We start from the raw sequence: 17,494 nt of genomic DNA on the forward strand, positions 1-17,494 counted from the left end.
CTTCAGTTTTAATTGATCCCTTTTCTGAATATTCCTGGAACAGACTCTGTTTTTAAAATCCCTGTCAAAAACGCAGGCTTTTATTTTTATGCCATATACTCAACCAATTTTATTGATTTAGGCTTACACTCCAGTACAAAGTGGTTAAGAGCATAAATCCTTAAGTCAGGATGCCTATGTTTATATCATGGTCCAATACTTACTAGCTGTGTGACCTTGGACAAGGTATTTATGGTTTTGTGATTTAATTTCTCATCTGTTGAAACTGGGGAAAAGACAGTACTATCATCATAGCTTTATGTGAAGATTACGCGGACTCTGTTATGTGCTTAGAAACGTGTAGCATATAGTAAATACCAGTATTAGCTATTATTATAGAATAAACTGTACCTAAAAAATATTTGTACAACCTTAAATAAACCTTATCACAAAGAATGAAAGCAATCTGGCTCACTACTTCTTGATAAGACTATGATAAAAAAGAGAATTTTTAAACTCAAAGTTGAATGTGTACATATAGACAAATTTAAAATTTTTTTAAATTTAACAATTCAAATTGGGTATTTTTAGAATATAATTGTATTCATCTATATAACTTATTCTGAGTCACAGAATACAGTAAAGCCTATTTTTGTCCTTAACCATTTGCTCCTAAAATAGGCATACTTGTCTCTCTATCCAATTTTCATAACATTGTAATTTTCTGCTTCAAAGCACAAAGAAGTTACTTCCAGATGCTGTCAGAAATTAGTATAAGTGACATTTAATCAAAAGTATATTAAAATGTTATATAGAATACTATATTAAGAAACAGTATCTGGGATGTATTAAAAATGAAAATAATGAGCTAATATTAAAAACTATTATTATATTTACTGGAACTCTGAGAATAGGAAAATGCCAAAAAATTTTTAGAGTTATCTCAGCTTTCAAGTACAAGCATAAAAGCACCACTGTCCTAAAATAACCCTTCATATAAAAAACATAAATTTATTCATAATTATATTCCTAGTATTGAATGTCTATTTAATAAATAATAAAATACAGTTTTGAGATTTCAAATCAAATATACAGGTTTGACAATATCAATGTTTATATAAAAAAAAGTCTTAAATACATGTTGTTACATTACCAAATCTTATTTCAAGTATTTATATCCTATAAATGATCTCCTATTGGCATATTTACAAATTGATTTAATCTGTAACTTACATTAAATGTTACAAATGTTTTAATATATATTTGGATGACAACTGATTTCTGCTGAGTCGTTCAATCAAAAAAATATTAGGTACAACCGAGGGACAAATAATTATATTACCTTCTTTCACTTCAAAGGGAAAAGAAGCAAATCAATTTTTTTCTAGTAAAATTGTAAGAATAATGTTGTGCATTATATAAACTTGAAATTTTCCATAATAAAATTTTTTTAAAGACTGTTATTCTGAAAAGCAAGAAAGAATTAAATACAATTAATTTTAAAGAGCCGGCTGAGATATATAGTTCTTGATACAAGAATAAAGCTCTATCATTGTGTAAATATATCACTTACGTAGTTTTAAAGAAACTTAACAAATGCATTTTTTAGTTCAAATAAACATTTATTTAGAAGAAACTTTCAAAGGAATAGACAGAATAACTTGGTTTGTTTTATTTTTCTTTCGGCCAAAGACCTTAGCAACCAAATAAATTATTTGGCCTTACAAGTGTCGTAACCTGTTTTACGCCAAGTGCTCCATACACATAAATTCATGTAATCCTCACCTCACCCTAGAAGTAGGTAAAGTTTTCATCCCCATTTTACAGCTGGAAAGTGAGGAGCAGAGATAAACTTGTTCACCTCGCATAGCTGTGAAGTAGCAGAGCCAATATTCTAACCGCAGCAATTTTGCTTCAGTCCAGAGTGTTACTAGCTATGCTGTACTGCCTCGAATTATTTTGCAAGAATATAATTTTTAAAAAACAGTAAGAAGAAAGTAAATTTTCTCCTTAGGGCATATCCTAAAAACTTGGCTCCTTTTTCAAATGAATTTCACAATGCCCATGCCGTGCCACTTGACTCAAAAAAAGTTGTCTTTCAACAATTACTTAATAATAATATTGCAAAAAAACAGAAGAAAAAAACACTTTTAAATTCTTTTTTTTTTTCTAGGAGATGTTTAAACATAAGAAACACCCCCTTCATCACTTGGAATGTATAGACTATAATTTAACATAGAGGATTTCAGATAATACATAGTTACAGATTATTAAAAATCATGTAGTACAACCCCTTATATAACAAATGAGAGAATTTAAGCCCAGAATGTACTGAAAAACTATATAAGTAGCACAGGTAGGTATGCAAACCAAGGTGCACGTCAAAGAGAGAATAAAATTCCAAATGCACTGTTTGTATATTTCAGCTGGCATTTCTACTGGATGTACTGATAATCATTGTGCAATCCTTAACATAAGAATTATGGATTCCCAAGCTTCCAAGTTACTTACATTATACGTACTCAGAGAAAAAAAGAACAACATATTTACTAAACTCAGGATCACAGAAAGGCTTACGGTCTAGTAGGGGAGAAAGATACAAAAAACCACACTGAAAATCTATAAAGACAACATCAAAATGACGGCAATTTTCTCTCAAATTTCTTCTACATTGCCGATCAGTTTTTCCTCAAATAGTTAGAATTAAGAGTCAATTCCTTGTTATCTCCTCTACTTCCTGAGAAGAAATTATCATCAAAGCAAAAGATGAAGCTAAGACTGTGTTAGGCAGATGAAGTTCCTCTATATAATTACATATTGCCACTACATCAGTTTGGTAAGGGCATAAATGCAATAAAAATTCACAAAAACATTTTAATAAACAAGTCAATTATAACGTTACAAATGTTACAATGTTTAACCAAAATTACAATGTTACTCCTAAGCTTTAGAGCTAAAGTACTTTGAAATTACTACCAGTGAGGATTGATAGACATTTGGCAGTAGGCCAGGCCTCAAGTATCCAGTCTCAACAAACACAGACTCCTGATACTCCCCCTTCAAAGCCCACGTGCTTCTTGGTCACAGTGGCTTAATTAAGTTCTCAGCCTTTGCCAGATACTCTATAACAGAAACTGAAGAACGTATACAATTAAAACCAAAGAGTTCTGCCATATTTTCATGCCATTTGCCCTCTTTTTAGTTTACAATGTTATATGTTTCTATTGTGATTTCAAATATAAAACAGCAAAAATCAGAGAGTGCGCTAAAGACTGTAATAGGTTTTATAAATGGACTTTCTAAAAAACATCAGAATTATCCAAAGAACTTTTTATTTCAACTCTTATTAAAAGCCTTTCTACCTTACAATTCTCTTCAGGCGTCTGACATACTAATATAACTAAATCATCCTTAAATATCAACTTAAACATCAGTAAGATATAACTCACTTAAGAATGAACACTGAGATGAATAATACTCACCCCCAACCCCCAAGTAAGTGCAGGTATACCTCTGTCTCATGCTGACAGGCATCAGGCAGTTCTGACAACCTTGCATCCTTTTTGACTGAAAACACCAGGTTGTATGCTAGTTACCTGTATTCTTCACCTAACAGTATATCTACAGCTAGCATCAATGACTGCCATTCTTGCCAACTCAGGAAACAAACTCTTACCCCTTTCCACGCTAATCTCGCATACGCTTGATTTGAAATCCCAACCCCTTGCGTCATCTGGAACCATCTTCCCTTCTACTGGGTCACTTTCATGTACAAAATCTACTCAGATCAGGTTCTCCTCATTACCTCTCTACACACAGAAACCATCTTTTTACTTTTTAATAGTAAGCTCTTGTTATGGATTGAACTGTGTCCCCCAGAAAAGTATGTTAAATCCTAATCCCAGGTACCTGTGAATGTGAACTTATTTGGAAATAGGATCTTTGCAGGTGTAATTAAAATAAAGTTAAGCCCATAATCCATGATGACTTGTGCCCTTGAAAGAAAACAGAGGGCCGACCGAGTGGCGGGTTGGTTGGGGGCTGGCGTGGGACGCCAGAGGGCCCCGGTTCGGATCCCACATATGAGGGCCAGTGACACTGCCCTCTGCAGCTAAGATGCTGAAGAGCAGCTCGACCTGGAGCTGGGCTGCCCTGAGTCTGCAGCCCCTGTTGCAGTGGGTTGCCATGGCTAACATATGTGGCCGGCCGTCCAGAGGCCAGCGACTGATCTGCCTCGCCTGGGAGGAGCGTAATGGTGGTGCCAGCTTCGGCCAGTGGAGCGGCGTCCTCCACAACTAGACTGAAGAACAAAAGGACAGCAACTTGTCTGTTCCCCTTCCCCCAATTCCCCAGTGCTGTTCCCATCCCCTAGATCCCCGATGAAAATCTTAAAAAAAGAAAAAAGAAAAAGAAAACAGAGATACAAGGAGAATGCCATGTGACAATGGAGGCAGAGATTGAAGTGATGCATGTACAAGCCAAGGAAGCCAAAGACTGCTGGCAACCACCAGAAGCTTCAAGTTCAACTTCAGCTGACACCACAAGTTACTTAACACTAAATACTGACTAGTTGTTCACTTGCCTCCCCCACTCCAAAAGAATGAATTACTTAAGAGCAGAAACTGTGGTTTTCCTATTCTATGCCTAATAGAAAAAGCACTGAATACCAATACCAGGGGTTGGCAAAACTATGCCCATGGACCAAATCCGACCAACTGCATAATCTTACAAATAAAGCATTATTGGAATACAGCCACACTCATTCATTTACTTATCATCTATGACTGCTTTCAATCTACAACAGCAGATATAAATAGTTGAGACAAAAACTGTACGTCCCGGGCCAGCCGAGTGGCGTGATGGTTAAGAACTGGCTTGGGACACCAGAAGGCCCCGGTTCGGATCCCACATATGAGGGCCAGTGACACTGCCCTCTACAGCTAAGATGCTGAACAACAGCTCAACCTGGAGCTGGGCTGCCGTGAGTCTCCGGCAGTGGGTTGCCATGGGCTACCGTATGTAGCCAGCAGCCAGCGTGAGCGGCCAGCAGCCGCAGTGAGTGGCCATCCAGAAGCCGGCGACTGATCTGCCTCGCCCGGGAAGAGCGCAATGATGGTGCCAACTTGGGCCAGTGAAGCAACGTCCTCCACAACTAGACTGAAGAACAAAAGGACAGCAACTTGTCTGTTCCCTTCCCCCAATTCCCCAGCACTGTTCCCATCCCTCCAATTCCCCAATAAAAATCTTAAAACAAACAAACAAAAAAACAAAAACTGTACGTCCCACAGAGCCTAAAACATTTACTATGTGGTCCTTTACATAGTTTCTTGACCCCTGCCCTACACAGTGAATGACTGAATAATCAGCGATGATACCAAATGCAACCAATTTGAGTCAAATTAACATGCATATTAACACAGATACCAGGAGTTTTGTATGTACATATGTGTATATAATAAATGTCTGAAGAATAGCACATAAAATATTATAATTCTTCAATAAGTTCAAACTGATGATTGCTTTTATTAGATGTACAATAGCTATCATATTGCTTAATAAGAAAAAAAACTACCATCTGAACAAACTTTTACCCAGTTAGTCCCCCAAATATACTTTAGATTGCTACTACATTATTGTGATTAGTTAAATACACTTCTTACAATGAACTTCTTTGGGCAAATACTTTTCATTTCACTGGGAGGAAATCAAATAGTTTTCAGGATCTAAAGCAATGTCATAATTTTCACACAATAAATGGCACTGTGTTATGTGTGACAGTAACACTTCACTTAAGCAGCTCTCACATTTCACTTAGAACATAGCTAAGAAATTAGAAACAAAAAAAGGAATACTTTAACAGCTACATGCTCTTGCAAAGTCCATACACAAAGCATATATATGTACGTATATATGTGTATGTATATACACAAAATATACATGTAAAGATATATTTTAATATATATACACTTATATTTATATGTAAATATATGCATTTAATTGATACTATTTATAAATATCAATTAAGATAATGTACAACTCAAAGCCTGTTAATTCTTAATTACACCAAATTATATATAATATATAAAGATAATATCTGTCTTGAATATGTAAAGATATAATGCTTAACAAAGATAAACTCAGAGTTTAGTTGGTTGGTTTTTCCTTTGCTTTTTTGTAATTGAGGTATAACTGATATATAGCCTTACATTAGTTTCAGGTGTACAACATAATGATTTGACATTGGTTCTTACTTATACTCAATCCACACAAATTTGGTACCTGACTTCGATAGCCAACCAAAATTAAAAGTACCAAATATTATATATAATGGGAAAATTTTATCCCAAAAGCAGGCTAACAAACTGGAGGGATGAGAAGTATCAAATGTCATCAGCCTTTGGATACTTTATAAAAGTTTTTAAAGGCTTACTATACAAAGTAAGGTCTCAGGATGAGGGGAACCTTCTTAGAAATAAGGAATCTGAATTATAACATCCTCACGTGTATGCACATTCAAATTTAAGACCACTGGTCCAGGCATTGGACCAAGTGAACACTGATAAAAGAAAATACTGTCTAGAATTAAATTACTCTTCTCTTTCTTGCCAATTAACCAAATCCAAATGAAGGTGCAATTTCACAAAATATGGATGGAAAACTTACAGCAATAATCATTTAAAAGATGACAATACCTTGAGCACTTGAACTTGACCTTCTGTAGTAATTTCATTTAGCAGCTCACAAAAGGACTGACACAGACCTACTGCGTATGTCTGAAATTCAATCAGAAGTCAAAATATACATATGAATATATCTGCAATATCAAAAACCACGTAAAATTCAATTTGGGACTCATTATAATAATCTATTTGAGAATTATATACTAAGTTCCAACTAGAACTCTTTAGAAAAATTTAGGAAATAATACAGCTTATTGCTATACTGATTTTTATAGAAATATGAGGCTATATTTATTCATAACATATTTTGTGTTAAAAAACATAATTCATGGGACTGCATCACATCTGCCCTGCAGGTGGCCAATGCTCATAAAGTGTCCCCCCAATTTAAAGTAACATAGATGAATCATTTACATTTGGAAAAGGTACCTCCTGACTTCAAATACAATCAGAATAATAACTATATAAATTTTACAACGCAAAAACTACAACAACATACCTGTAAAAATTCTGTTGATGATAAAAAGATATAACCATTGATGATCTTAAAGCAGGTTCTGAGACTTTCTGAACTTAGTTCTGCCAAAATAATATTTTTTTTAAAAAAGGGCAAACTAATTCATTGTTCAAAATCAGTTTAAATAAAGTGATTTATTTAAAAGTTAACAATCCTTCTTTACAAATTTTTTCTGAGTGGTATTCAGAATAACAGTATATAGATATTCATCTAAAAACTGGCATCAATCCATAACTTAATGCTTTCCCATATAACTCCAGCTAATTAAAACAATTTAGAAAAGAATTTAAGCTCCTTTCTTTTTCCTTTCAGAAAAGACTACATAACCATTTGGCCCAACCTTTCAAATCAAACTAAATTTCTAGTGTTAACGTGGCAAACAACATGCAAATGAATCATTTACCATCATATTTTGACATCTGCTTCAATGGGTTCACTCAATAAGCATTTACTGAGTGTCCACTGTGCTGGCACTGAATATGCCACCCTACTTATGAAGGGTCCCTGTTATAGTCCAAAAAATCACACTGTGTTTAGATATTCTCAATCATTGGGCTTTGTTCTGCAAATCTGCTCCCCTATAAAAACCTACACATTAAAAAAAAAAAAGTTCTTAAAAAAGTGATTAACAGAACAACAAAGGAAAATGATATTGTTTTCAGCTATTCTTTTTCAAGTGCAAAGTAGAAAACTACTGTTAAAATTGAATATGACCAAAGTTCACACAGTATTTTACAAGTCTTATCACATACAATAATAATACAATAGAATACAGAATGTGTGTGTCTGTATATATATGTATATATATATTTATACAGATCAAAACATGACCCCAAAATATCATCTATATATATTTAAACAGTGCCATTATTTATTGCTAATATTTAGAAATTCTATTCACTTGCAATAAGACAGATTAAAATTTTTTTTCTGTCAAAATATTAGCCTAGGCCCTGAAGAATAGCATATGGGTTATCTAGCTCATATTCTAGCAAAGTAAGAAGACATTCTATTTAGAGAGAACTTCCCATATAGTTTCATAAGAAAATAACAACCCTACCTCTAGCTCAAAATGTATTTTAAAGACATTAGAGTTCCTAAACTTTAGGATTTAACAGATTAATTTAGAATGATGATGTGGAAGGGATAAGGTCTGATCAACTTGTTACCATGGTAATGGAAGAAATAAAAAGAAATAAAGGCTGTTATCTAATTATTTTTTACAACAAAAGTAAGATAAAAATCTAAGGATAAAAGTGTAGGCCTTTATAATAAAGCCATCCTTATGAAAAATTCACATTATGTTTTTTTCTCCTCAAGAAGAAAGTCCTGTCACTGCTGAACAGATCAACATTAAACAGCAGACTGGCAACCCCTGTGAAAAATAAGGCAAATGGGTCTATGTTTAAGTGTGAAGTTAGAATGGCTAGGCAGGCCTAGAACATTCCAGGCATGTCAGGAAATATAGTTTCTAAATCATCATCATCTGAAATTTTATCAAGCTCTATGATGAAGAAAACAATATTTAACACACACTCATCTTAAAAACCATAGCGTCCATATCTTCTTGCAGATATTTTTAGAACTATTCCTGGATCAATCTATATAAGCAAATACTCAAGTGATTAGTCTATTTCATACTGTTCTCCATGCCTCCATCACGCCACAGATAGCTTTTACTAAATTTCAAGGGCATGCTATCATCAGAAAATATCAAATACTGATATTAAATATGCCCCTAATATTTATAAATTTACCTGTGTTGAGGTATATTGAACGCTGTTCATTAAATCCAAGAGCTCCTAGTGACATTTTGAAGAAAAATTATTGTCTGGTCTTAGTATCAGACTTTGTAATAGATCTACATTTATTTGCAGACCTGTGAATAATTAAAGTCAAATGTTCTCAACCAGGGCAATTTTTCCCTCTAGGGGATATCTTGCAATGTCTGGAAACTTTGGTTATTAAAACAGGCATCTAGTAGGTTGAGGCTAGGATACTTAATATTATTAAGCTTTCTGCAATGCACTGGATAGCCCCTCACAACAAAGAATTAACTGGCTCAAAATGTCAACAGCGTCCAGACTGAAAACCCCTCATTTAAGTGATCAAGTGTTTCTTTCACAGACTAAGAGAGAGGTTTGAGGCAAATTTGCAGCCCATCCAAGTACCTAATTATATGCTATGTGCATATGTGGTTTATGTCTATTAGTCAAATTATAATTTATACAACACTTTTTCTCTATTCTTTTGCTCCTATTTTCAATTTGTACTTTCAAGTGTTATATTTTATTTATTCTGTTAAGTTTCTTTTAAGAGGACAAAGAATTACTGAATTATGCTATAGAAGTTCAATAGGGAATCTATTTTTGTTTAACAGTGCTAGTTAATATTTATATTTGGAAATGCAACTGTAATAGTTTATTCCATTTCAAATATGATAAAATATAAAGGCTAAAATGTGTGAGATCATCACGAAAACAGGTGGGAAAAAAATCCCTTCCAAATTAGATAGGAAGTTACCGGCAAAAAAATTTTAATGGTCAAGGAATATTAGTTTGGCATTTTCAACAACATGGACAAGAGCCAGTCAGATGTTTATCCTTTAAGTAATGAGATCTAAGTAAATTAACAGTATAAAATCGTTTATGGGATTTTAGAACCAAATTATTAGAATTACTTTTAAGTTGTTGGAAAAGTCATGACGTATTTTTTCTGTTTTTCGTTGCAAAAATGCGTCATGACTTTTCCGACAACCCAATAGTTACAGCCTCCGGTTCTACTTAAAGTATCTCCAGTTGTACTTACATTTAGGGAAAAGAACATAAAATGAATTTTAGCCTTGGATTTATTCACATTTAATTAACATATTCTAAAAATCATTAAGTTAGACATCTCTGGTTTCATGTGCCAAAAACTTAGCTTCGAAAACATTAAGCTTCATGATTTCACACCTCACATATAAGTATTACTTCAACAAACAATAATATACTCAATGAAACTACAAAATATAGAATTTTTAAAATCTTTGAAAATTAGAAAAGCTCAAATCAAATATCAATGATCACAAGGATGAAATTTCACTAGTTCTTACTCAGTTAAGTAACAAATCCTACAGAGCCAGTGGTTGGGCACTTTTTCTTTTAAAATTGCAGCAATGTTAACAGTAATAGTAGTAATAAATATAATTGCAAAACACTTAAATAGTGCTTGCTACGTGCTAGGCGTTATTCTAAACATATAAAAGTCCTTTTTGACTGATAAGTACTATGTATCAACTACAAAGCTTTCTATGGTAGAACTGTACTACAGTACCTATTAATAAAACCTGCATTAAAATAGTGTTATAAGGTTAGAGCAGGGTTAGTCATCTGCTTTGTGATTATGCCTCTCCTTCCTCTCTCCTACTGCACTGTGTAAAGGCCAGGCATGCTGAATTTGAGGAGGGAACACAAAGGTGATGTGGAACCACTGTCCAAAGTCACCATATGTGAAAGTGGCTGAATCCTGTTCATGACAAAGTTGATCATGGGTCTGGGTTGAGGTTTCCATTCTTAGGTCAAGTATAAAGAAACGCTGTGGATTACCCAGAGTGGCAACTGTATGTGCTCTCCACATTAGCTAGAACAGAACTAAAAGGCTTTCACCACAGGAAGGTGAAGTGAAGGGACATTCCCTATGCTCTTTCTCTACGATGTCTTAAAGACAGACAAAACTTTTTCTAGCAATAAGTGATCTATCATCACTGTCTTCATCTTTGGGAATTTTTTCCATAATGTTATGGGAATTCTTGATGATAAACAGCAAAGAGTTCTTCATTAGAAAACAAGATGGTATTTTGGTGTTATTGAGATTGCGTCTATTCTAAAGAATGGGATAGAAGACTAGAAAAATGTGAAGGACTAATTCAATTATCTAGACACCATGGTCATCCAGCAAGTGAGGAGAGATATTTTTAAACCAGTTATAATTTTGGTTTAGTCCACATTTGTTGACAGTCTCAGAGTGAGTCTACTCCTCTAGTACATCATTATATCTCAGCAGTATTTCAGACTCTAATAAAACTGCTCACTACAAATAAGTTCTCAGAAAAACAATCTTCAGAGATCGCCAAAATAAGTATGCCTTTTTTCCTAGCATTTTCCTACATAAACACCCTCTCTTGACAATATTAAACTATTGAGCTAGTATACCCAAAGTTCTAATGAAGGAATTAAAGATGCTTCTCGGCCGGCCGAGTGGCGCGATGGTTAAGAACTGGCCTGGGAATTAAAGATGCTTCATGGATGAGTCTTAAAGAATGGGGACTCTGAATGGAAAAAACAAATATTTTTTACATTTTAAAAATAAATCATTTTTTAAATGGTAGTGTTGTAAAAAAGAATCCAAGGACCAGTAAATAGCACTGTATAAAATTCTTAAACATTCCATCTGTTGAAATGTGAATCGGCACTGGTAAAATACCTCACAAAACAACTCTATGAACAAAATCATTTTTTAAATTTAAGAATATTACATACTTGTGAATAAAAATATTAATTTTCTATTATCGATTATCATCAGGATACATGTTCACATTGGCAAAAAAAGAATCTAATTAGATCTCAGCCAAGGCCGCTAAAAGGGACTGAGGGCTCCTCCTGGCAGTGTCCTGCTCTCTGGTTTCATGCACCAAAAACTTTGCTTCAAAAACATTAAGCTTCGCGATTTCACAGCTCATATGTAAGTTATCACTTCAACAAACAATAGTATGTTTTCCTAATATTTATTAATCTTTATATGTGGTTCACATTGTAGTTCCTTAGCTAAGTCAGAAATAGGCACAAAGTGCATTTGTGAAAAACTGATAGCACAAAATGACTTTGTAAAAAAGAGCTGGATAAAACCATGGTATATAGAAGCAGTTTTACAATATAATCTTTTAAATGCTATATAGAACTTCTATCAAACAGAAATTTTACCAAAGTTCAAACTTAATTTGTAAATAGTTTCCTAAGAACATTTTTTGTTTTTATTTAGTAATTTAGTAAATTTAGCATTTGCTCTTTAATAAGCTAAAATGATTCTTGAAAGTTATAGAGAAAAAAAATCTAGCAACGAATGAAACACTATTCAACATACTTGTCAATATCAGGGATACTAGTAAAAACAGAAGGTACAATTGAAAGTCACCTATAATGCCCAAAATTATGGCTGCATTAAAAAAACATCAAGTTTATGCTTTAATACATACCAAGAAGTGGTGACATATTCTGAAATATACGAAGTAACTCTGGTGTGATACATGGACTGTTTTCCAAAGTCACTAACCTGGGGAAGGGAGGGAAGATTAAATCACTTTCTGTAACCATTAAAGCAATTAATAATAAAACTTAAATATAAAAAAAACTATCCCATCTAAAGAAATAAATAAAAATAAACAATATAAAAAGTTATGAAATCATCTTTCTAGAAAAAAATGACCAAATTCATCAAAATTAATAACCTATCTATAAATCATGCAATATTATTTCTACATACATAGCAAAAATAGTAAGGAAAGTAATTACATACTAAAACATGTAAAGTTATGATGATAGCAAAAGCATGATTATTATGGATTGGTCAAGGAGAGATAAAAATTATTTCACTGTTTTCATTTTCTTGATCTAGTCTTCTATCACATGTAACTGATGTGTCCCTTCAATGAGACACTGGACTAATTAATTAGTAAAACAACTATGCTAAATGTTTAATAAGTTGAACTTTAAAAATAAATATGAACAAGTCAGTCTCACAATATTAGCAATCTGAAACAATCAATGTATAAAAAATAAATATATATGTGGGTTGTGGTTTATCACGGAAATGTGCAGTTGGTTTACCTCATCAACTCCCCGCTGCCCCAAAGAAGTTAAAGAAGAAAAAACATGACTGTCACAATAGCTGCAAGAAAAGGGGGTGGGGGCGGGGTTAGGAATCCTATTCAATATTTAACATTCACTATAAAAGCTCTCATCTGATTATAAATAGAAAGAACTTCCTTTACCTGATAAGAAAGCACCTACCGAACACTCAGAAAACACACCTAGTGATGATATTGTGGGAACTGTTCTCTGGAAAAACAGAAACATGCCTCAAACAAATCCTCTAATATCTTATCTACTGTCACATCGATTGAGTGTATGTATGGAGGGTCTCTAACATGATATGCTAAGTAAATTACTAAAAGATACAAGGGTAGGGGAGAAAAAATAAAGTCCTTATTCACAAAACATATGACTGACAGACAAGAGAGGGGGAAAGAATTCATAAACAAATTATTCAAATTACTAAGAGAGTTCGCAAGGTTGCTGAAGACATCAATCAGTATACTATAATTGCCTTCCTCTTGTCACCAGAAGCAGGAGACACAGATAGGCATTTTGTAAACATGAGATGTGAAAACACAAAACCCAATATTCCAAAATGCTGACAACACAGTACACTATAAAGTATCAGTTGCCTACCCTCGTAAGCCAATGTCCATCATCATGAGAATGTATCGTACTGCATATTGCCCAGGAAAAGATCAAAATTTGAAGCACGGTTTCTACTGAAACCTTTTTGCACAATGTAAAGTTGAACCATTGTTAAGTCAGAGACCATCTGTACCAAAATCACCTGAATTTCTATACATCGAAACAAATACTTAAGATTTAAATGATGATGTTAATAGAGTCAGAGATACAAAAATCTAGCATCATAAAGATGTCAGTTCTCTCTAAATTGTTATACAGAATCAATAAAACTTCAATTCAAATCCCTACAGTGCTCTTCCTGGAAATTAGGAGGCTAATTCTAAAATTATATGGAAGGCAAATGACCAAGAACAAAAAATTTCTTGAGAAAACAAAAAAGTATGAGGCGTAAGAGAATATACTTGCTTTACCAGATATGACTTACTATAAAACCACTTTAATTAATATCATAAACAGAATAGAAAACACAACAAACAGACCTTTTTGCCTATGACAGGAAGGCTCCAAGAGTCCGTAAGGCAAGGTAAACTACTCAGTATTTGGTGGTGAGACTGGGTCTCTACCTCATAGAAAATACAGAAATTAATTCCAAGACTCACATGAGAAGGGTAAAACTTGACATTACAAGATGTCAGGAAGACATTTTTTATGGCTTTAGGTTAGAGAAACATTAAATAAAAAGACATTCAAATATAACTACATTAAATTAATAATTACTATGTATCAAAAAAGGCCTAAAAAGTTAAAATGTAAGTAACACACTGGGAAAAGATCATTTGCAATATATATATAACTGACATATAGTATCCAAAGCAATAACATCCAAAAGAAGTCAATAAGAGAAAAATGGACAGAACACAAGAACAAACATTTCATAGAAGACACAAAAGTTGGCAATAAACTTGGGCTATAAAAAAAACTAATAAAAATATACCAAATTTGATGAGTAAGCAAGAAAATATAAATTTTAACAAAACAAGGGACAATTTTACGCCCGAAAGATTATCAGAATTTTCCATCTGATGTATCATGTATTGGCAAAGTTACAGAACAATGCTAATAGAAGTTGTCAGGTTGGTATAATGACTTTGGAAAATAATTATTATCTGGTAAAGTTGAATATGTGTATATGTGTATACTTATGACCAAGCAATTTCCACTTCTAGGCATGAATGCATATAGTGGATAAGGTCTCATTCATTTGTACTAGGAGTCATGTAAAAGAATGTTCAGAGTCACATTATTTGAAAATCAAACAAAATGCCAAACGAGTGAATGAATTCTCTTACGGTCACAGCATTAAACTCATCAATATGGATAAATCTCAAAACAGGGAGCCAAAAAAGCAACTTAGAACACATAAAATACAATTTACATAAAGTTAAAATACACTGTTTAGAGGTACACACGTAATTTTTAAAACATTAAAACACAAGAAGGAAAACCATGGAATGAAAACAAAATGTGGGTTCACTGGGCTCTCCCCGACATGGAAGCAGGGGAATTCAACAAACATGCCACAGCATGAGCTTCACAGACATTCTCACTGTTCCGTTTCTCTACCCAGGTATGGAAAATGGTTTTCATTATATGTAAGTGATAAATAATTACAATTAATACAAGCTCCGTATTATTTTGTATCTGTGAGTATGAACTACTTCGCAAGTTTTAAATGCCAAAATCAGAGGGGGAGGGATACAGGGTGAGCCAGCCACCCACAAAATGAAGCACTTCCCAAGTCCACAAGCAATGGCATCTCTAGACACCTTACACCAATCAGCAATGACAAGATTTGATTTAACTGTTAAAGAATAAAATTTCAGGAAAGATAAAATATTTATCCTATTCACCTTTAAAACAACCATGAAACCACAAGAAAAACTCATGGGATTTCCATGAGAAAAAAAAAAAAACGAAGGGCATATTTTAAATTCCAGAAGACGTTAAAAACTCTTTGTCAAATGGGTCCAGATCAAGATCTACCTGAAGCGTGTTCTTTCCTTCCCACCTGTCATTACTTTAGTAAAACAGCCATTCAGGTTGTTATCACTCTCACTTCCTACGTTAGTTTCCAAGGTATAAATCAGGTAATTAAAAAGAAGAAAAAAGTCTTGAAGAATTTAAGCTATTTAAAAATAAAATGGCATGGTATGTAACTCCAGATTAAACAAATGACTTCGAAAAGAGAGGAAGTGAAGCAAACAAAATCAAAGCACTAAATTCTTTACCATCAAGGAAAGGGAAAAGTTACTATTTTGATGAATAGACAAATCTCTATGTACCAACATCTTTGACTAGAGAAATATAAAATTTAATGTTACCCTTACACAAAAACATAGAAAAGAGAAAGCATAATGTAAAAAGATGGACATGTCAATTCAACAAATAAAAGAGCATTAAAATTCTTTTGAAGTAAAGCACCTTTGGTTAGGTTAAAATATAAAAATTTGCTCTCTGTAGACGACATAACTAAATTTCAAAAAGAAAGGCTAAAATGTAAAAGATGAACAAAGATAGTTAAGTCAAATCTAAACAAAATAAACCATATGACATTAATATCAGATAAAATTTAAATGCAAAAGAATGAAAGGTAGAAAATTAATCACTCCATACATATATTACATCACATGATACTTCATGAAAATATTTTAAATTTGAAATACTATATTTTACTAATAAATCTTTTAACAATATACAAAGTATCAAAATTTTTTGCAGTGAATAGTATTTTTTTAAAATTACAGATCAAAAATGGGAGAAATAAAGAAGGGGCACTGACACAAAGAAAAATGAATGGGATACTTTAATAAATTTGTGTCAAGATGAAAAAGCAAAATACAGTTAAAAATGATAGATATATAAGAGTCTGCATCTTTAATACCATCATTACTATTTTTTTAAATATATTCGAAAACAAAGCCGATAATAATTAAAATTCATATTAAGTTTTAAAATTTGTACAAGTGACATGTTGTATTTACACTGCAATAAATCCAGACCTGAATCATATACTTTAATATCAGCAAAAAATAAATGTTGGCTCAAAGAAGTCATTAAAAAATTGTAATGCTACCACCAAAATAAAAAATAGATTATATACGAGTATATCAAGAATTAAGGGAAATAGGCAGCTACACTCCAAAACATATTCACAACTTTAAATGTTTTAGCATTTAAAAAGAAAAGGTAGGAGGGGACTTGGGGAGTGGGTGAAAAAGGGAAAGGCATTAAGAAGTACAAATTGGTAGTTACAAAGTTGTCAGAGGTATGTAAAGTACAGCATAAGGAATATAGTCAATAATATTGTAATAACTATGTATAGTGTTAGATGGGCAACAGATTTATCAAGGTGATAGATGGGAGGGGGTTAAAAACAGGGTGAAAAGGTGAAGGAATTAAGAAGTACAAACTGGTAGTTAAAAAAGTCATGGAGATATAAAGTAAAGCATAGGGAATATAGTCAATAATATGGTAATAACTATGTATAGTGCCATGTGGGTACTAGACTAGTCAGGGGATCACTTCTTAAATTATATAAATGTCTAACCACGATGCTATACACCTAGAAGTAATATAAAATAATACTGAATGTCAACTGTAATTGAAAAATTCAAAAGGGGGAAGGAGGGGATTGGTGAAGGGTAATAATAGGTTCAAATGTCCAGATATAAAACAAGTAAGTCGTGGAGATGTAATGTACATCACGGGGAGTACAGTCAATAATATTGTGATAGCATGGTACTGTGGCAGATGGTTGCTGGACTTACAGTGATCACTTCTTTAGGTATATAAATGTTGAATATTATGTACACCTGAAA

General features: G+C 33.1%; 1 protein-coding gene across 1 annotated transcript in view; it reads right to left on the reverse strand.

The window, feature by feature from the left end:
- The window catches only part of IPO11 (importin 11), a 197,354-nt gene that overhangs the window by 67,860 nt on the left and 112,000 nt on the right, over positions 1 to 17,494 (reverse strand). Inside the window, exons 16-18 of the mRNA XM_019661540.1 lie at positions 12,410 to 12,486; positions 7,159 to 7,238; positions 6,672 to 6,752 (exon numbers count right to left, since the gene is read on the reverse strand). Of these exons, the coding sequence (XP_019517085.1) occupies positions 6,672 to 6,752; positions 7,159 to 7,238; positions 12,410 to 12,486 (238 nt within the window). The remainder of the gene's footprint in view (positions 1 to 6,671; positions 6,753 to 7,158; positions 7,239 to 12,409; positions 12,487 to 17,494) is intronic.

Source organism: Hipposideros armiger, unplaced genomic scaffold (assembly GCF_001890085.2).
Source record: "Hipposideros armiger isolate ML-2016 unplaced genomic scaffold, ASM189008v1 scaffold_352, whole genome shotgun sequence".
NCBI classification, from domain to species: domain Eukaryota; kingdom Metazoa; phylum Chordata; class Mammalia; order Chiroptera; family Hipposideridae; genus Hipposideros; species Hipposideros armiger.